Source organism: Raphanus sativus, chromosome 4 (genome assembly GCF_000801105.2).
Source record: "Raphanus sativus cultivar WK10039 chromosome 4, ASM80110v3, whole genome shotgun sequence".
Taxonomy (NCBI): Eukaryota; Viridiplantae; Streptophyta; class Magnoliopsida; order Brassicales; family Brassicaceae; genus Raphanus; species Raphanus sativus.
The window spans coordinates 12857502-12879913 of record NC_079514.1 but is presented as its reverse complement, the minus strand read 5'-3'; the positions used below and the strand labels follow the sequence as shown (position 1 = coordinate 12879913).

The following is a 22412-nucleotide window of genomic DNA, read 5'->3' as shown; positions in this document are numbered from 1 at the left end:
TTTTGAATTATACTTTTTCAAATTCAAACTTTTTTATCAATCCCTTTCAATTTTTTTAAAAAAGTTCTTTTAATTTTATTCTCAAATTTTCTTTATGACAAAGAGAGATAAAGAGTTGTCTTTTATTATGTTTCTAAATACTTTCCAATAACAGATCTGTTTTTTAACACATACAAGTGGAACGGTCAAACACATTCTAATTTTAAAAGATCCATAATTTTTTAATTTTTGTTTTAGTAATAATTATAAATTAAAAATCATATATTTATAAAAAAATAGAATAAGTATATATAAATTTAATTCTCGTTTTTATTAACCAATAAATATAAATACAGATTACTTTTTTTTACTTTTTACATAACCAACTAAAAATGCAATAAATAAGGTAGTAATTAGCATCTATATCAATTATATATATTATGGAAATAAAAACTAATTGCTGATGTGTGTTTCAATATTCAATGGTTGTATTGACAGTTAATATTATAATTCGATTGTGTTTATAAAAATATTATTAAGTAGTGATTATAAATAGGTATATTTTTCACAATTTTTTACAGAAGAAATAGCAAACACAAAGAAAAGAAAACTACATTGCATTTTTTCGCCACAGAAAGAAAAAAAAGAAGAGATTACAACTTTGTCTAGTCAACAGTCTACAATTTTTTTATCTTTTTTTGTCAGCTGGTATTTTATTACACAAAAATAAGTAATACAAAAAAACCAACAAACAAAAGCCTTCCAGCCACAACACAAATCCAAAGACAAACCCGAGATATCAGAGTCCAAAACATTGGCCCAAAAAAACCACACACACCGACAGAGGCGCGACCACACTTGTTATAAGCGCAGAAGACGGAGGACACATGCCGGAAGGAAACGCCATGTCACCACCGACATCACCAAGGGTAGACTTCGCCGGAACTAAACGGTGACCACCGGAACTTATTGGATCCAGGAGCACTATCATTTAAACTACCCCCTTCAATGTATCCATCGCCATGGCTTCATACCGGAGATCATCATCGCCAGTCGAGATCTCATCCAATAAACTTCACACCCACAGAGAAGAAAAGAGACTTCACAAAGATCGGGACCACCATCGTTTGGAGAGCATCAATCGACCACCGCCGAGATTTCATCCAAACCACCACTCCATCACACACGAAGACAAACATGATTCACATAGATCGGAACCAAAAACGTAAAAGCCAACTACACCCTAAAAGAAAAAGATCGAAGTCAGAATCAAAGCCGGCCGTCTGCACCGGAAAAGCAAGATGCCGTCGCCAGAATCTGAGACCAATCATCGAAGACAAAGGATGTCACTGATGTTGGAGAGGAAACTTTTTTTTTTATCTTTACCGATAAAATAGAGAGCCAGAAAATTTAAAAATCAGACCGACAGTGACTATGAAAACCCATCCGTCAGCCAGAAACACGGTAAAGAAATTGATCTTTGAGCAGCGGTGGAATTCTATGTCCCAAGTTTCACAAGACAGGAGGGTTACTTCCCATTCCCAGCACTGAGTTTTTGGGTTTAATTATCGTTTCTTTCTACAACTTTTTATCTAACTACTATCCATGTTTAATACTACTATGTTATATTTATAGATTATAAACGTCGGAAAAAATGAAAAAGCTAGAAGAGTGGCTAAAAGAATACCAGTTTGATGATTTAGCTAAAAATTGTATTAAAATGTCAAATGATCAATGATTTTACATCAAAAATTAGAAGAATATTGTTACTTAGATAAAATTTAATTTTTGTATTTATTTTATACTATATTGATATTTTGTTAAAAATATATAAATTATTTATAATTACTAAAAGAAAGTTTTTACAGAATCTGAATAGGGTGTCTAAAAAGTTTAAGACGCCCTGCCCAATAACATTAGGTTACTTTTGTAATCGTTTAAAAAGGTGATAAATCGAAATTCTTCTTGGAATGACTAGCTAACAACATATTGATAGCTAAAATGATTGATCTATCACCAGTAACAAACATAATGGCTAAATGACTTTGCAATCACATTAGGTTATTTGGTTGGTCGGTCATGTATTTGCATGACATGGATTTTTACAAGAGACAGAGACAACCCACACGTTTGTTCCTGATTTTAAGACCTCAACACTTTATTTCATTCTGATTTGTATTTTTGTATTGTATAAAGACACATTATAACCACACATACTTTAATGGCTCGATTCATTAGCATATTAAATAATTAATGTCTAACAAATTGATTTTTTTACTCTCTAACACACATTATGTCTTTTCAATTACACATTAAAACACTTGTTGCTGGAGGCACACTTTGTCTATGTGCATTGTCTTACATGCCCCTCAACTACACTCTCTCCTAATTCTAGTTCTCCTCTAACTAGTCAATCTCACTCAACTCTAACCTATTTATAAAATAATAATTTATAATTTCATAAATAAATTTTTGAATTTCAGAAATTCACCTATATTCTCTCTCCTACTTTCAAAATTCCAGATCTATTTTCCCTTTTCCTGAACATTTCTATGTCGTAACTCTAATTTCACGAACGCCTTTATATCAATCAAGAAGAGGCGGAATGAAACTAGAACTGTAGCTTTTGAGACACAAGGAGATATCAAAGAAGATGGAGTTTGCTAAATCCTAATCTCGATTGAAACCCAATCTCCCCTATTTTTGATACAGTTCGACGTAATCGGCGATACCTGTTTTACGGCGGTTGTCTCTTAGCCACCGCTGAACAACGCACTGCACACATCCTTGTTTACGAGACCAACTGTTGCCCACATACAAGGTAAAGTTTTTGACTTTTTTTTTGTTAAATCTATAGTTCTAGCCAAAGGTTTGATCTTGAAAATCTTATTTTTTTTCAGTTTGTCGTAGGAAAAGATTTGAGGATTTAAATGGCAGTAGATTCAATTGGGGGGTCGTCATCTGGGAAGAGCTTAGCGCGGCTGACGGAGGAGAGTTACCACCTGCAACTCGCGCTGTCGTTACAATTTTGGACAGAGGTTACTTGCGCCGACGAGTCTGCGACTTCACCAAGTTCAGACAAAACCTTTTCATATCGTTTCTGGGTACTGTTTTAATTGCATCTTATTCCTTCATGTTTAGCTTTATGTTCACAAATTTTTAAAAGTTCTGAAAATCTAATTGTCTAGTGTTTTTGTTTTCTTGGTTTATTGAAAGCTCTGAATCTGTTACAGTTATATTGTTCTCTTGTTTCCAAGTTTCAACTAGATCATACACGATCATTGTGGTAAACTATCAGATAATATCTTGGTGAGTTTACTTTACGATATTTCACTTTCATTTGTCCACAACATCTTGTTCACAAGATTATGTCCACAAAATCATATTTATTAAAACAAAAACTTTGATTTATTTCTAATTTGAATTTGTACACGCATTAATCTAGTCAACAAAACTCATCTATTTTTATGTACAAGATCCACAAAATAATTTCTAGCCGTTTTTATGTTGTCCACATTTATGTTGTCCACATTTGTTTATGTTCATTTTTTTGTCCATATCACACACTTTTTTCAAGTATACATATTAACATATATAGTATATATATGAAAATGGATGTCAAAATAAAGAGGAAAAAGAGAGATAATTTATTGTAGTAACTATATTTTCTTTTTATATCTTATATTGAAAAATAAGCTAATAAAAAACATGGAGATTGAAGGAATAGTTGTAGAACTAAAAAAATCTAACTAAATAAAGTAATAAAAATACATTTTTTCCTATCTAACCAAACACAAAACGACACATTTTATGTTTGGTCTCCACTAACTATACGAAAAATTGAAAACAAAACATAGAATTGGAAAAATAATAGTATCCACTTCCACGAAACACATGTCTAATAAATTAAATTTTGAAACTTAATTAGACATTAAAGTATAAAATATATGGATATGGATATCAAAATAATATAAAAAAAAAAGAAACAGGTTTAGAATACAGTTATAATTTTTTTATTTACATATCAAAAATTGAATTAATGAATGAAATAAATATGATGGGGATAAATAAAATATAAATGATTATATCTTCATGATCTCATTTACTTTATGTCTCCATCCAGCGGCATATAAATTAGTTCTTTTATAAAATTATGATAATAACTTCAAAAAATAACACAAGAAAATAAGAAACTGATATTGGTCCCCACAAACTAAACGAAAAGAAACAACTTTGATTACTATCTCAGTTACATGAATAAGGGGTATTTTCGTCTAAAAATAAAACAGCTAATAGTAAAAGTGTATCTCCAGCAACATGTGTCTTATGATGTCAAAAAAAGAAAAAAAAGTGTCTCAAGTGGTAACTCACTCTAACAAATTCTAATCATTGTGGACTGTTGGCCGGTGCTCTTTACTTAAACTCTTTCGCCGCTCGAATCCCTACCAGATCTTATCTATTATTCACTAAATTATGAGTGGCCGGTGCTCTTTACTTAAACTCTTTCGCCGCTCGAATCCCTACCAGATCTTATCTATTATTCACTAAATTATTTGGTTTATCAATCAATCCTACGCGTTTTGACACCGACACTTTTATTTTCTTCGACCGCCATTTCTTTTAGATAAGTTTTTTTGTCAACATTTTCCAACCTTTCTTCAGATAGTAGTAATTTAAAGTTTCGGGTCGGACTCTCCAGATCATCAATTGTTTCAGGTGACTTTGGTGAAATAGTGACCAAATTTCTGAGGTAGATATTGATAAACATCTGTTGTGTTCCAAATTCATGGTGGAGTTTGTGGAATTCGCAAAATTCCTTTTTGCTTGTTGCAAACCAAACTACTTTTCACACTTCTTGAACATGAACTCATAATGATGAAACACCTACCATATACAGTATAACCTGACAACAAATAAAATATCTAGCTCATTACATTTATAAATGATATATTTTACCATAAACAAAAGGCCTGAGAAACTCTTCTGTATTTTCTTAGTCTTTCATGCATGTATTTGCTGAAAGATATCTAAAACAATATCCCCAATATATTAATGTAAAGATGGTGGCTGACCTTCACCGTAAAATGAATTGCAAAACGAAGAGCAGATGTTCCAAAAAAATTAATAAAAGAAGTTATGTACTTATATATTTAAACCACAAAACTGAACCACACATGTAAGTAAAAATAAAGTCCATGCATGGTCGAAAAAGAAACAAAGTGCTTACTGATTTTCCCGGTCAAATAAGCATATTTCAAGCTTTCTAAAGGTTCTGTGGAAGTTTACATTTTTTACAAAATTAAATTTTCTTTTCCGCCTTTACAAGCCAAAAAGAAAAAGAAAAAGAAAAAAAACAGCGAGAAGAACATTATATTTGCTTTAGGTGTACGAATGGCTGTGGAGAACGTTTGACTGTCCCGTAATGGCTTTCATGTATTTCCACGCATCTCTTTGTATCTAGGCTCAGATTGTTTGCAATTGTGATTTACAAATAATTTTGCTTTACAAACATTAGGCTATTAAAAATGACAGTTTTATAACATTTTCATTCTCATTCCATAATTTACTTCAAAATAGAGTAAAAAATAAAATACGAATAAAAAATAAAAAATCACTCCATTTATAGAATCATTTACTCGATTTCCCACTCTATTTTTGAGCGGAGATAAAACAAAGTCATAAATTATTGTTTTGAAAATCATTTACGTAATTAAATGTAAATTCAGTTATTGTGGTGTTGAGAATTTTAAGAAAAGCTTAAAACAGTTTAGAATCTCTAAGAAAGGTATATTGAACTAGAAATTTGAGGTGATTTGTATTAATATAATAAATTAACTGTTATTTAAATATGGTTTTAAAAAATATTTTAAAATCTAGTGTTATTGAACTTATCATTTCATAAAATATTTTGAAATCTATTGTTGTTAAACAAAATTTAAGTTTAATATTTAGAGTGTTTTAATTGGTTTTAGAGTTTTTGAATGAGGTTTCTTAGTTATAAAAATTAAAATCTCAATCTTATAGTTTTAGATGAAATTCTAAAGTTGTTTAACAAAAATCATACAAAAATTTATAAATTCTCTTGAAGTTATCTTGAAACTTAATAAAAATCAAGTCACCTTAAATTTCAGATACAATACAACTTACTAAGCTTTGATCGGTAATATTTTGACTTTAAAGATTAGATTTAATCTAAAGTTTCAACAGCTAAACCCCAGTGGGATCCATCTCTCTTCGTTTCGTAGTTCGATTTATTTTTGTTCTTTTTGGATCAATTTTCCTTGTTAAGCAATTTATTTACTTTTGTTATAGTGTGTATATATATGAATAGATGCAGTCATGAAATATTACAAAAGAGCATTCAAAATACGGAGAATATACTAACATTTTTTGTACCAAAATGCATGTGCACAGCCAACCGTGCCATGCCGCCTCTACATACAAATTATATATATACATGGAAACAGATATGTACACAGGAATGTGGAAAATGGTAACATAAAAAAGTGGATTATACTCTTTTTTCGTCGTCTCAGTTTATTATGGCCCAAAGACCAGCACAGTACAAGATAATATACAAGAGAAATGAAAACAAGTCTATGATAAAATCTTCATGTCAAAGGCTCTCTGCATTTTGGGACGTGGAAGATATTGGGTTTGAAGAAATAAATAAATAAGAGAATAGTTGATAGACTGGATTATTCCAAATCAAATTATATTTGATCTTTATGTTTATATCGACATATTAGAACATTATGTTCATATTTACAATATTAAATAATTCTAGCAAACATCATAAGTTAAGGGAAATTTCATGTTTCATTTGTTTTACTATGCCTTTAGAATTTGATAATTAAGGATGGTTTCAATAAATAAAAATGCACTTTCTTGCAAATGCAAAACGAGAAAACAATAAATAGATAACTGAACTCTTAGATGTTTAAAGTAAACTATTATAGTACTGGGAGATTATCATGGTAGAAGCGTGTTGCGGGAATATTTTCAACCAAAAAAACATTGAAAGTTTTACGTTGATTTTTTAGGCAAGAAAAGAGATAGGTGTGTTTTGATCACAAAAAAAAAGAAAAAGAGATAGGTGTGTATATACGTCTGATACCACAGGACCATTATCTTTTTTTTTGTTCTTCAACACAATTTTGCTCATGAATAAGTACTATCTATGAGAATTTGGAATCTTTTTGGATCAAACACTATATAATAGAATCTTAGACTTTGGCCCATTGATCGGTCAAAAGATGGTCTTCTAAGTATGTATACTATACATTAGTGTTAGCTTAACTGTATAACAATATGTCATTCAATGTGCGAGTCTTTGATACATTATTTTAGGGGCGTTTACATTATATAGAGAAACTTATTGTTATTTTATTAAAAATACGGCCATTTCTAATAAATTCATACACGTACACATATGCACACGCACATGATAAAGAATATGAATCCATTGTGGAATGAAACATATAAACTATAGTAGTTGTGTCTTGGCTAATTTCGTACGCTTAAATTATATGAATCTAATTACTTAATATTGTTCTATATATATTTCTGCATTTATGATTATAAATATATACCAATAAATAGTACTCCCTCCGTTTCAGATTAAATGTCGTTCTAGAGGAAATTTTTCGTTTCAAAATAAAGTGTCGTTTTATAATTTCAATGCAAAATTTATTAATAAGATTCCCCAGTTAATTTTCTTATTGGCTGAAATATGGTTAGATGTATAGATAATTGTGTTTTTATCTTGGAAATATATAAAATCAGATGTTTTATTAATATTTGTGCATAAGTCTAAAACGACAAATAAAGTGAAACGGAGGGAGTAATAATTATGGAAAGAAAACTTACGAATCATGGGCACAAATTTATCATGCAAGCATTAGCATGATATTGCAGAGGTTAAAGTTAATGCTTCTATGGGAAAGTAAACCTTATCTTTAGCCTAGTAAGATAAGATAAAGATGAGCTTAAATAGTTCATGACCAAAAAAGGAAAAAAGACAGTTTTTTCAAAAAAAAAAAGGAAAAAAGACAGATCATAAAAATTACGCAGCACTACAGGAACTTTCTTCTTTATGAATTTTCGTTCGATGCAGGTTTTTTGTATCGTTAATATTTTGAACAAACAAGAAAGAGAGTAGTACAGTTTAATGTCTTCTCAATAGTATTGATATCTAGTAGCATCTTCGTTTTCGTCCAAGTTAAACACAGGAAAACTTAAATTGTGATACTTTTTACCATGCGAAGCGACCCCACCGCATTGAGGCATCTACTTCAATTTGTGTTTGTCTGTTTTTGTAATAATCTTATCAAAACATGCCCTTTATCAAAAAAAAAAAATCTTATCAAAACTCTAAAAGGTCATATATGAGAATGGTCAGCTATGTTTTTCTTTTCCTTCTATGTATTCATCTATAAATACCTTCTCACACTTTCTCCATTCTTCACACACTTGGCATAATATATAAAAAAAAATCATCAAAGGAGTTGTTTAATTAACTTCTCCCAACTCTTAAGTTGTTAAGTTTTTTGTTTGCATATTCGATACGTACCATGGATTACAGATCATCTATGGAGTCCTCGGAAACCCTAAGGTAACCATTTTTCATCACACGCGTGTTATATCAAGTTTCTTTATGCCATATCATACTCAAATTATATGATCAAATGATTAGAAACTAAAAACTATAATTTTTGCTAAAAATATTTATATATATGTACACGTACAGGAACAAGTGCGCAGCTTGTTATAGGCAATTCAACAAAATGGAACATTTAGTGGAACACATGAAGATCTCTTATCACTCCGGTCATGAGCCTACTTGTGGCGTTTGCAAGAAGCATTGCCGATCTTTTGAGTCCCTCCGGGAGCATCTCATAGGTAAACATATAGTTTTTATATAGTTTTTTACATACACTATACATTTGTATGTTAATTTTTAATTGTGTACTATCAATAGGACCATTGCCAAAACAAGAATGCAAGAATATTTTTAGCCTTCGCGGATGCAGATTCTGCATGATGATCCTCGAAAGCCCTAACGCTCGTAGGATTCACCAAGAGAGATGCCAATTTTCGAGCGTCAATGCTGTACGTAATCTTATTATTGTCCTTATCTCAATACTCCTCTTCTCAAATTTGCGTAAATTCGTAATTGAACTTGTAAATTGACCGCATGAAAAATATATATTCTTAAAACATAAATATCATATGATTTGTCTTTTTAGGGATTGACGACTCGTATGGCAGCGTTAGGCCTAAGAGATAAAACCATCATCGACTACACGTCATCACGGTCTCCAAAAGTGGTTGCACTCTCTTGCAAGATGGTAGGAGGAGGAAGCGACGGGTCGTTGGATCTATGCGCAAGGGTTTGCATAACGGATGAGAGTGATAACGTCGTGTTCCATACGTACGTGAAACCGTCAATGGTTGTGACGAACTATAGGTACGAGACGACCGGTATACGTCCGGAGAATCTAAGGGACGCAATGCCGTTGAAATATGCACAAAGAAAGATTCAAGAATTTCTTTGTAATGGAGAGCCCATGTGGAAGATTCGTCCAAGAGGTGGGAAAGGGAGGATTCTCGTGGGACATGGGCTCGATCATGATCTTGACCGCCTTCAAATTGAATATCCTTCTTCCATGATAAGGTGACATTTATAAAGAAGAAAAATAAAGAGGACACACACATATCTATATAACTAGATTCCTTATAGTGTTATTTGGTTTCTTGCAACATAACCCATACTTTATGCGAGTTGTTTTATAATTAACGTGAATTTCTAATATCACATCTTTGTATATTGGTGTGTGTAGGGATATTGCAAAATACCCTCCTTTGATGAAAACAAGCAAGCTGAGCAATTCTCTCAAGTACTTAACCCAAGCCTATCTCGGGTAATATATCCACTTTTGTAATACTATTTTTGAATATAACATATGAATTTGGAAAATGAATATATATCTAGATAAATGCATACTTTACGTGTATTGAAACATGCGTATCATGTATTATCCATAATTTTTTTGGTGATGTATGGGTATTTGATGCTTTGCATGGGCTTAAAGCTAAAAGGAAGGGACTCAAAACATGAAAAGATTCATATGTTATATAATATAGTCATTTCTGTATCTACACACAAACATTATGTATACCATATATATTGTATAACTAGTAGAACTATTATCGAAGTCTAAAAAATGACTGAGTCCATTTTCTAACAAAAACAAAAAGAATTTACATAGTTGGACATATTTTAAATTACATGAGTACATCAACCTGTTTATTTTATTTATTTCCTATCAATTGTAAATAGTTCAAATATTATACCATTGTTTGTATGTAATTAGAGATTGTGTGTATGCCGAATATCACATGTTCAGTCTATGACTCTATGCACTGTAGAAGTAATCTAAAACACTTGAGATCAATTAATTATACCATTATCTAATGTACAACAATATATATATTAAGGATGGTATTTGATGTGCTTATAGGTATGATATTCATGTTGGGATACAAGACCCATACGAAGATTGTGTAGCGACGATGAGGCTTTACACGAGAATGAGATATCAGAAACATAAGATGGAAGCATATCCTTTACCAGCCGACGTGCAGAACCGTAGCAATCAAGTGGCTTGGAGGCAGAGCGAGGTCGAAAGGATGTCTCCTAATGAAATGCTCTCCATCTCTCGCTCCTACTACTATTGCTGGTGCTTGGACTCCCTCGCTTGATTCCTAAGACTACGAGAATCTCTCATAATTACTTCATAAACTTTTTCGAGATTTTAATTTAGTAGCGTAAAGTCGAATAAGCATTAATTCTTAGTTCTAATAGTTTCTAAATTTTATGGTATGTGTCGTGTGAGATGCAAATGTTGTTCTTGTACTTCTAATAACGCATATTGCTCTTATTTTTTTAATAATTATTGTTTTATTGAAATTTAATTAGTAATCACGTGTTAGATTTTTTATCTATAAACTAGGTGATTTTCCCGTACTCATGCACGGATATAAATATTTATAAAGTAAATATAATATAATAATTGACTGCTATCTACTTTTTTTTTGTCAACTCCCATCTTCTAAGATCAAGTGGTAGTCGGTCTTAATTGGTTCCGAAGAAACGTTCCGTCCGGCTGGGTCTGATCTATGTGGATAAATAGAACTCCACTACATCTCGCCTCTTTGGCAAGGGAATCTGCACGCGTGTTTCTGCTCCTGGGTATGTGAGAAATACTGAAATCCGGAAATCCAATTCGAATGAGCCGGAAGGAGACTAGCTCAGAATTGAAGGCCGGCCAGTCGGTTGGGTTAGCAATCATGTCCACGAGATCAGAACAGTCCGTATCCATATGAATCACATCGCAGGAAAACTCTCTTAAACAAGACATCGCCCATATAAGCCTTTCCATCTCTGCATGGAGAGAAGATAGGCTCTTACGGCATCCTTGTAGTCCAAATCTCTCTACTCCCATATGATCCTTATAGAACCACCCTAGACCACTGACCGTGCCATTATCGATCCATGACGCATCGACCTGGCAGGTCGGGCGTTGGGAGTCTACATGGATATGCGAGCTATGTAAGTGGGCAGATTGTGCTTCCTCTTCCTCTCCCTCCTCAGGTAGGTTTGCTGCTCTCCAGCATTCAGCTTCGATGGAAGCTAGCCGAAGAGTGTCAACTGGTATATGATTTTAGATTAACTTATATTAAAAATATTGTATTATTTTAATCAGATATATGATTTTAGATATATTATATCTAGTCGGTTTTTTTGTTTTTACAGTCAATGTAGTTATGATTTGGGTATATTGAATTACATCTATTTCTATGAATTCAACTATAATATCTTTTATTCTAAATATATTAAAATTTTGATTAATTTTCTTATTAATATTTAGGTTGGTTGTTGTCTTAAATATGTAATTATATTTTAGGAAGATTATGTATAACTTAAGATATATTGTGCTTAGAATGAAATAAACTAAAGCGTTTGAATCAAAATTATGTAAATAAATATAACGATAATATTCTGAAGTCTCATGCATATATATAAATTTTACAAAAAACTAAATTGTTACAGTTGGTTAATATTTTATTTTTATTTGTTACTGTGTTTGAGTCATTCTATAATTTATATTTATAAAATAAATTATTATTATTATAAAATTATATTTTCTTATTATAGTTAAATCTATGATTTTAGATATAAGTTGGATTGGTCGAGTAACTCATGTTGTATTAACTTACATATATTCTTTCAAATTCAAGCTGAAGTATAATTTTTTATTATAATTAAGTCAAGTCCAATTAATTTATTTATCTTTTAAATGTGAATGTATTTTCATAATATATATGAAATTAAATATTGATTTTTAAAAATATATTAGAAAAAGATGATATATAGAAAGTTACTTCTCATACTTTTTTGGAAGCTCGTGAACTCATATCAATATTTATAATAACAAAAATATTTTTATAAATTCTAACTAATTTTCATGTCTTTTGATTATGGCTATATTAAAAAGTTACACAAACATAAAAACATTAAATTTAAAAGCAAATTTAATATTAAGAAAACATACAATTTTAATAATGATAAAATATAATATATTTACCTCGTTAAAGTATATAGTGTGATTTTAAAATATTTGATCAAAATATGTTTATTGTTAACCTTTATTTCTCGTCATATCTCTTAAAAATAAACAGGAAAAAATTGCGATTGCATCTGAGAAATCATATTATATAAGTAAAATATAATTTATAGATATTTTTCTTGTAATTGAAAGATATTATAGTAACCAAAATATAGGAAATACAAATAGCATTTCAATAATACTAATTATAAATGATTTTAGTCAATATATCAGTTTATGTTACTTAATTCTTTTATGTAATCGTCTAAAAATAGATAGATATATAAAAATGATTTCTGTTACGTTGAAAAATATAAAGAAAGTTTTTTATTAGTATACTAGGTGATTTTCCCGTGCTCATGCACATATATAAATATTTATAAAATAAGTATACTATAATAACTGATTGCTATACAGTTTTATTTTAAATTAATTTATAATTTTATGCATAATTTATATTCATAATATTACAAAACTTTAATTAAACATATGATTTTAGATATGTTATATCTAGTCATTTTTTACAGTCGATTAAATTATCATCTAGATATATTGGGTTATATTTATTTTCTTTGAATTCAACTATAATATTTTTTATTCTAAATATATATTAAAATTTTGATTAAATCTTTTATTTGCATTTAGGTTGATTAGTCGAGTCAGTCATATTGTGAGTATATTGAGTTACATATATTCTTTCAAATTGAAACGGAAATATAATTATTTTTTATTTTTTATGGTTTACGTGGTCGGACTAATAAAATTAAATATACATGCTCTGTTTAGAAAAAAATACAATTGATAATTAATATAGTATATATAAATATATAATTAATTTAATTTTACTTATCATTTAAATGTGCATGTATGATCATAACATTTATGAAATTATATGTTCATTTAATATATATATATATATATATATATTAGAAAATAAAACGATGATCAATAGGAATTTACATACATAAGTAACTGATACATTTTTGAAAAAATTCATGAACACATATAAATATTTAAAATAATTAAAATATTTGATAAATTCTAAATAATTAGATTTATTGAAAGGTAAACTAATTTTTTTTAAATAATCTAAAAATGAGAATTCATATTTACTTTGGTATTTTGATAATGGTTATATTAAACCCCAAAACATAAAAACATAAAATTTAAAAGCAAATTTAATATTAGGAAAACATATAATTGTAATAATTAAAAAAATAATATATCTAACTCGTTTTTAAATTATATAGTGTTATGTTATTTAAAATATTTTATATTTATTTGATCAAAAGATGTTTATCGTTAAACTTTAATAAATACTATAATAATTATTATATAAGTAAAATATCAGTTATAGATATTTTTTGCTGTAATTGAAAGATATTAAGTCAACTGAATATATGAAAAATAAATAAATATTTCAATAATACTAATTTTAAACTATTTTTAGTCAATTAAATATATATCATTTTGTGTTACTTGATTATTTTATGTAATCATCTAAGAAATTAGATAGATATATCAAAATATTTCTATTACTTTGAAAAAATATATTATGTATTCTTTAAAATAAATAATATTTCTTTTTCTAATATCAAGATTATATTTCTGAAATTAGTTTTTATGAAATTACATTTTATACAGATATATATATATTTTTTCATATAAGAAACAATAGATATAAATCAAGTATTTTATTACTTCAAAAGTATATATTTTATGTTATTTAGAAATATTTTTAAAATAGAATATTACTATCTTGCTAAATTTCCTGTTTAATGAAATCATATTATATATACATATATCAGTTTATGTTACTTAATTATTTTATGTAATCATCTAAGAAATTAGATAGATATATCAAAATATTTTTATTACTTTGAAAAATATATTCTGTATTCTTTAAATTTATGTTTTAAAATAAATAATATTTCTTTTTCTAATATCAAGATTATCTTTCTGAAATTAGTTTTTATGAAATTACATTTTATACAGATATATATATTTTTCATATAAGAAACAATAGATATAAATCAAGTATTTTATTAAAATAGAATATTACTATCTTGTTAAATTTCCTTTTTAATGAGATCATATTATATATACATATATTTCGTTTTTAAATTCCATTTTGAAATTTATAAATTTTTTCTTTTTAATATATATGTTATATGGAAAATTTTAAAAAGGAAACTAAATAAAAAACAATAATAGTATTTAAATGTAATATTTTTAATTCATTAAGGGTATCAATGTAATCAACCATCGTGAGAGTTAACGTGAGCGCGACACATAGAAAACTGACTTCTCAAATAATATTATAGAGATTTTATATTATTTTAAAAATATTTTAATGCAATATTACTGTTTGTTAACTTTCCTTTTTAATGAAATCATATTATTTATACATATATTTTCGTTTTTAAATTCACTTTATAGCCTTTATAAATATTTCCCTTTTATTATATATGTTATTTGGAAAATTTTACAAAAGAAATTTGAATAAAAATCAATTATAGTATTTAAATATTATATTTTTGATTCATTAAGGGTATCAATGTAATCAACCACCGTGAGAGTTAACGTGAGCGTGACACATAGGAAACTGACTTCTCAAATAATATTTGGTTCCTCGATTCAAATATATTTTGAGGGACTCATGTCTGTCGGTTTCGGAGGCATGTGCTCGCAGGTTTAGACTCCCTCGGCTCGGATCTGCTTGTCAGAACCTTCGTTGAGGTGGAGTGGTGGTCATCGGTTCCCTTCCTTTCTTGGCGTCTTGACTGCCAAGGTGCCTCTTGTCCCACTCAAGAAGGGCTTGTAAGATCTATTCTTCTCGGCGCGTTTAGGTGGCTCTCCTCCTGGCGGTGTTAGGTTGTTCTCCCCGGCAGTGCATGTACTGTTACAACCAGAAGATCTAGATCTAAGAAGTCTTCCTTCCAATCTCACCGTTCTCTAACGAGATCTTGAATGGAAGAAGCTGGATATAAACACGAACGACTGAGAGCATCCACTGGACCGTCGTAACCCTTTGTCCCCACACCTCAAACGATTAGAAAAAGACAGAGAGTTCAGGTAACTACATGTAAACCCAACCGCATAAAAACCCATTAATTAGCATAGAAATGAAGAGGACATGCCCTCTCAAACGCGTATATCGACAGCAGAAAGGTGGATTAGAAAGTAAAATTTTTAGAGAGAAAATACAAAAAAAGTTTTTGAGATAGATAGATTTAAATAGGGAAATTGGAGTCCATATACATAAGAAAAGGAAAAAAAAAACTTATACCCATAACACTACTTTGGCTATGATATGTTATATATTATTGTGTAAAGTGCCAAAAATATCCTTTCCTGCGCGTGTAAACACCAACGAGTGTTTCATCTCTTTATTCTGAAAATGAAAATTTTGTTTCTACTTTACAATATCTTGCGTACGGCAAAAAGAGAGATTGTAAGAAGGTGTGTGGAAATCTGAGTTTGGGATCAGAGAAATTAAATCAAGTATAAATGGTTCGGCTGTGCGGCATAAGTAGGATATCGTTTTTTAACTTGGAAATTGGATTTTTTTTTCACTTACGAACGTCGTCCATGCAAAACAGAAAATTTAGGTGAAAAGAACGATGGATTGAATTGGGGAAGAAGATAAACATTATCATGCGGTATGTTCCATATTATTTTAAATTACAGTATAGTATGATACATTTCTTTTTCTCTTATTTTGCAATTTGTATCTCATTCTCTACTTCCTGATTCTCCTTATTCATTACTTGATCAGTTATACTGTTTTGTTCTCCAACACCGTCGCCACTCATCATCTCTCTCTAATTTTTTTTTAAAGAATTTCATATATATACAAAGTTTATGGGTGTGTCGAGTATTCCATACCATAATATATATAGCATAGTCACATAATGGATAAGGGTTTGGGTTTAGGGTTTAGGATTAAGGTTTGGGTTTAGAGTATAAGGTTTGGATTTAGGGTATATGGTTTGGGTTTAGGGGTCAGAGTTTGGGTTTAGGGTTTATGGTTTACGGTTTGGGTTTAGGGTATATGGTTTGGGTTTAGGGTTTAGGGTTTGGGTTTAGGTTATATGGTTTGGGTTTAGGGTTTAGGGTTGGATTGAATTGGGGAAGAAGATGAACAATATCATGCGTCATATGTTCCATACTATTTTAAATTACAGTATAGTATGATACATTTTTTTTTCTATTCTTTTATAATTTGTATCTTCTTTTGTGCTTCCTGATTCTTCTTAGTCACTACTTGATCAGTTACACTGTTTTGTTCTCCAATACCGTTGCCACTCATCATCTTTCTTTCTAAGAAAATTTTAAAGAATTTCATATATACAAAGTTTGTGAGTGTGTCGAGTATTCCATACCATAATATGTATATCATAGTCACGTAATGGATAAGAGTTTGGGTTTAGGGTTTAGGGTTTAAGATTAGGGTTTGGGTTTATGGTATATGGTTTGGGTATATGGTTCGGGTTTAAGGTTTAGATTTAGGGTATATAGTTTAAGTTTAGGGCTCAGAGTTTGGGTTTAGGGTTTGGGTTTAGGGTATATAGTTTGAGTTTAGGGTTCAGAGTTTGGGTTTAGGGTCTATGGTTTAGGGTTTGGGTTTAGAGTTTTGGGTGTATGGTTTGGGTTCAGAGTTTGGATTTAGGGTATATAGTTTGGGTTTAGGGTTTATGGTTTAGGGTTTAGGGTTTATGGTTTAGAGTTTGGGTTTAGAGTTTTAGGTATATGATTTGGGTTTAGTATTTAGGATATATGGTTTGGATAAATAATATATAATAATATATTCTTGCAAGTGAATGTTTAATTTTGTTGCAGCTTTGTCCATGCTATTATACATATAGTATAGTCGAATTTCGATTGTGGATATCCATTGTTTTGTTAAACTATAATGAATATTGTATAGTACGTTTTTTAATTGTTTTCCCTTCCCCATGTCCACGCGCTCTTTGAAGGATAGTAATGACATTTTTTGAAGAACCTGTCATATCAATGAGTCTATACCGTAGAATGGACATATTCTTTAGTTTTGTACCTCTTATGTATATCTCACAAATTCTCCCATTTAAATATCACTTAGGTAATAAAAAGCCTGGCTTCAAATATATTTCTTCCTTTATTTCAAATTAAATGTCGTTCTAGATTTTTCACTCTAATTAAAAATAGTTAAATATTCATTGTTTTTGTTTAAATATTAAAATTTTACTGTTTTATTTTTTCTTAATTTATGTAGGATAAAATACATAAACTAATGATATATTAAAAAATTTAAACGACAATTATTTTATAAGAAAAAATTTACTCTACAACGACAATGATACTTAATATAAACAGAAGGAGCACTTAGCAATGTAAGGTTAGGTCATATGTATAGGTCATGTAGAATTTGTTTTAGAAATTGCTTCTGCGGTAAAAGAAGTTAGTGTGATTTATAACTTAACTTTCAGCGGGAAGCCAATTGGTTTTTTTTCTGCCAATTTTCAGCGGGAAGCCAAAGGTGTTTCCCCTTTTATGGCTAGAATTAATAGTCTTACTTACTTTTAGTTCTGCATATTAACTCAGGCAACTTTCCTGAATATTCTACATACACAGATTTATATTTGTAGCATATAATATAGTTAACATATCTTTCTTAGGAGAAAAATGAGTTAAATTTTTTACCAAAAAATGAGTTTAAATTTCACAGATGAAACACTAGATATTGAAACACGAGATATAATATCGTTGCTTTAATACTTAAGTTGAATCATCCAAAATTTCAAAATCATAAGAAGAAAGTAGAAAACTTATTGAATATTCGACTACTCCTAGATATAATCAAACTGGAACTCCTTTCACTTGTCCCTGCAGGTTGCTACTGAGTTGTAACTGAGAGTTAGCCTTAGAATGATTATCCTCTTCTTCATCATCTTTTGGTGTTGTCTTGTAATAACAAGCATAAAGTATAAGTTGTACTGCTCCTGATACTGTCCCTAGTCCATTTCCAATCTACAACAAAATAAACAAAGTGAACTAATAAATACTGATAAGTAGATGATGATAGTGATGAATACATAATTAAAGGACTTACCAAAATGAAAAGGTCGAATTTAATAAGGGCATAAATAACCCAAATGACACCGTTTAGAAAGTTGGCAAGTGAGAGAGAGAATGGCATGTACCTCACACTTTTGGTCTTGATCACCTTACTCTGTTTAGTTTTTTTATAATAAAGGTAAAAAACATATGAAAAGTTTAGGTAAAAAGAGCAAATTAAAATATCGTACCATGATGGTGAGAGGAGCAATATACATGAGGCTAACAAAAATGACACAAATGATTCCAACAAAAGAAGATCTCTTGTTATGCGTGTGGAACAATAGCAATGTGCATGTGGCTACTATTCCTACAAATACCATCTCTCCTATCAGCCATAGCCCCACTTTCACCTGCATCATTGATCAATTTAATAAAACCAATTCAGAATAACACTCTATCAACTTTGTTTTGCCTATCATCACCCTTAAACTAGAATCAATCATTGTCGATTAGTGCTTGTTTCTATAGTGTTTTAGCGTTATTTCAAGCCAAAAGACAATAATTAAATACACAATACAACAAAACTCGAAAATAAAATTTTGTATCACTCTCGTTTATATTCTTTCAAAAGCTTACATATAATTTTACAATCGGATCAAAATATTTTTAAAATAACTAGAACAATTACCCAAGAAGTATCTCAAGCCTAAAACAAATTAGTTGTGCTTTGTTACCTTGTACTTCTTAATATCTCTAGGAAAAAGATGTTTTAAACTAACTGGAATCGAGATGGAAAACAAAACAAAATCCAATATTTTGACACGGTTAAAACATTTTTGTCCAGCGAATGATAAAAATATGTTAGAAAGATTTAGTACAAAAAGATGTAAGGATAATATTATACCTTACGTGGGGTGGGAGAAAAGTAGAAAAAGATACAAAGGTAAAAGAGTTCAATGGCAAGACCAGTGGCATTAATTGTGATCACAAGGAGACTATCTGGATGGACTATTGGTAAGCCATAAAAAACCCATAGTGCGCAGTTTAGTACTGTGGCTAAGTATGGGTCTGCTTTATATTCCTCCACCTTCTTCATCTTGTATATGGTTATGAATGTTGGTCTGCATTATTATAAATATTTTCAAATAAACATAATCATCTAATGTAAAATATGTTATGTACAAGAGAGACCTAAGATGGTAGACCGATATAAATTAAAAGCAAGATAGAGAGCTTAACAATTACATGGGAGATAGGAACAAGAACAGTGAGATGACATTGCCTGCAAAAAATTAACAAAAAAATTATAAACTATTAAAAGGTTCTTTGACATGTTTTTTTTTTGAAACTGATTCTCTGAAATGTTCATACTCAATATAAAACCCAAGTTTGAATGTATTATTTTCTTACCAAAAATGCCGGCAATATTTCTCGCAACGGTCGCGCTAACCATTTTACTCGACAAGTAAGAACAAGAAACACGAAACAAAGAACACAAGAGAGAGACGGAGAGATGCAATTTGATATGTTAAATATGTGTGTCTGTTGTTTGCTTATATTTATAGAAAAACGAAGAGATGTTGGTATATATAAGTACTCATGTATACATATACAAGTATGTGTATATGTATTGTGATGAAGCGAAACTCAAGAAGTTTAAGGAATTGAATGAAAGCGACCTTGCAATTTTCTTACCAGTTATATATCAATTACAAAAAAGAAAAATTCTTACCAGTTCGAGGAAACAATCATGACACTTATCTGACTATCTTGCAACACTATCTTGTTGGCTTATTGTTTATGGAACCATGATTATAACTCTGCCTACCGTATATAGCATACGTGTGTATAATATATCACATTCATGTGCCCATGTAAGTTATTTTAGTTGTTATAATCTTATTCACGGCCATAGTTAGTTAATTCATGGAGATCCACGTGAGTGTAAGCGATCAAGCTGATAAAATCAAATCACGCAACATTTATTTTCTTCTCTTTTTACAACTTTTTGAACCACTCTTCTAAAGTTTTGTTATATCATATGATAGAACAGTTATATTCATGGATTTCATATGAGTATCTTTTTTTTTTTTCTTTTTGAGACTTCTAGCTCATATTTTTTTGGAAAATAATTATCAGTTTTCTTCTGAACCAACGTAATGTATATTTAATTTTTGCATAGTCTGTATTTTTTTTTGAAGTTATATATTTGGTCCATCCAAGTTTGAATAAGATATAACCATAAGTGAGTAAGAATTTTAACAGATGAGATGAAGATTAACGAGAAAATGTTTGAAATACCATAAATTTATTATATATCAAATATATTTGATCAAAATAATTTAATATTTGAGGTTGAGGTTAAATAGTTATTGTTTAGGGTTTAATATTTAAGGGGTGTCATTAGGTTTATAAACTTTTATAAATAATTATTAAAATTTTATACATGGTATGCGAGAGTTAATTTAATCTTTTATCATCACAAATTTAAAATATTTATGAAAATGGTTTTTCTAAAAAGTAAATTTGAAATGGTATGAAGTTTATGGTAAAATTAGAATTTCTCCAAAATAATTATAGTTAGTACTAACTAAAAGAAGTTTCAAATGATAAATAGAATTTCAAGAAAAAGGGAAATGCCTTTACAGGTGTTGTGAGAAAGTAGACATAGAGTAAGCATACGACTATGTCGATTTCGAATTTGGATTCCGATGTAGCCATTCTTCTAAATACAATTTTCTTTCTTTATGGATTCAGTGGAAAGTAAAAATCGCAATATATGTGCTTTACATTGATTTTTCTTCTAACAACTGTGCTTTACATTGATTATATAAGTTCTTAGTGATGTGTAAGGTATACCAACAACTAGATCACCATCGTTTTGGTCAACAAATATAAGTAGTTAGAACGATTTCATTTAGATAAATGACTATTTACACTCAAGTTTACCTTTCCTGAGAATATACATGCTGAAAGGGAGATTTTTTTTTTGGAATAACAAGATAGCTGAAAAGATATTTCAAAATAATAGTTTACTCTTCTGCTTTATATAATATGTTTTCACCTTTTGATTACATGAGTGTTTTAACACAGATTTATGGAAGAATTCTAGTTTTATCACAAATTTGATACTATTTTTCAAATTTACCTTTAAATAATTATTATTTTAATAATAAGTTTGTAATGAAAAGGTTTAAACTAATCCTTTTAAATCATTTATAAATGTTTAAAAGTTTTTTATAGAAGTTTATAAAACTCAAATCACATCCTAAGTATTAAACCTAAACAATAATCATAAAACCTTAAACCCAAATGTTAGAATTTTTTTTGAATGAATGTATTTTTGAAAAGTAGTATCTAATTATGGTATTTCAAAGAATTTCTCTAGATTTATTACAACCATAGGATGATTTATTATTTACTAATTAAACAAATACAGTAAAAACCTATAAATTAATATTTTTATAAATTAATAAACATGATAAATTAATAATTTAACTAATCTTGAGATGAAATAATGTAAAATATGACAAAATCTAATAATAATATGATAAATATTTTAAAATATTTATAGATGTATATATTGTTTCAGCATCATAAATTAATAATTGATTTGTATAAATATAAATAAAATATTATATTATTAATTTTTTATTTACAGTGAAATCTATCTCTATTTTTTCATATTACAAAATATTTTGAAATTATTATGTTATATTG

At 29.3% G+C, this 22412-nt stretch overlaps 2 protein-coding genes and 1 long non-coding RNA gene across 4 annotated transcripts; 2 read left to right on the top strand and 1 right to left on the bottom strand.

Moving 5' to 3' along the window:
* The first annotated feature begins 1379 nt into the window (after window positions 1-1379).
* Window positions 1380-3305, top strand: LOC108852495 (uncharacterized). The gene is made up of 2 exons (XR_001949519.2): window positions 1380-2800; window positions 2880-3305. It is a non-coding gene; the product is annotated as an uncharacterized LOC108852495 (long non-coding RNA).
* A 5145-nt stretch (window positions 3306-8450) lies between these two features.
* Window positions 8451-10998, top strand: LOC108852583 (uncharacterized). The gene is made up of 6 exons (XM_018626081.2): window positions 8451-8593; window positions 8729-8880; window positions 8960-9090; window positions 9228-9655; window positions 9822-9902; window positions 10503-10998. Exons 1-6 carry the CDS (start codon window positions 8553-8555, stop codon window positions 10741-10743), a joined length of 1074 nt encoding a protein of 357 aa, XP_018481583.1. The 5' UTR covers window positions 8451-8552; the 3' UTR covers window positions 10744-10998.
* Window positions 10999-18373: 7375 nt separating this feature from the next.
* LOC108853141 (bidirectional sugar transporter SWEET4) lies at window positions 18374-20518 on the bottom strand. 2 transcript variants are annotated; one of them, XM_057007121.1, is made up of 6 exons: window positions 20103-20518; window positions 19932-19974; window positions 19597-19813; window positions 18941-19102; window positions 18745-18864; window positions 18374-18662 (listed from the first exon to the last, which is right to left on the bottom strand). In XM_057007121.1, exons 3-6 carry the CDS (start codon window positions 19786-19788, stop codon window positions 18492-18494), a joined length of 645 nt encoding a protein of 214 aa, XP_056863101.1. In that variant the 5' UTR covers window positions 19789-19813; window positions 19932-19974; window positions 20103-20518; the 3' UTR covers window positions 18374-18491. The 2 variants fall into 2 exon arrangements, with proteins under 2 accessions (XP_056863101.1, XP_018482096.1); XM_018626594.2 differs by having other exon boundaries at window positions 19938-19974; window positions 20103-20516.
* Between the last annotated feature and the right edge of the window lie 1894 nt (window positions 20519-22412).

Coding starts and splice junctions, on each gene's coding strand:
- LOC108852583 (XM_018626081.2), top strand. CDS start 8,553: ATGGATTACAGATCATCTATGGAGTCCTCGGAAACCCTAAG. Junction 9,656..9,821: donor TATCCTTCTTCCATGATAAG/GTGACATTTATA, acceptor TGGTGTGTGTAG/GGATATTGCAAAATACCCTC. Junction 9,903..10,502: donor TTAACCCAAGCCTATCTCGG/GTAATATATCCA, acceptor ATGTGCTTATAG/GTATGATATTCATGTTGGGA.
- LOC108853141 (XM_018626594.2), bottom strand. CDS start 20,145: ATGGTTAGCGCGACCGTTGCGAGAAATATTGCCGGCATTTTTG. Junction 18,865..18,940: donor TTGCTCCTCTCACCATCATG/GTACGATATTTT, acceptor AAAACTAAACAG/AGTAAGGTGATCAAGACCAA. Junction 18,663..18,744: donor AATTCGACCTTTTCATTTTG/GTAAGTCCTTTA, acceptor ATTTTGTTGTAG/ATTGGAAATGGACTAGGGAC.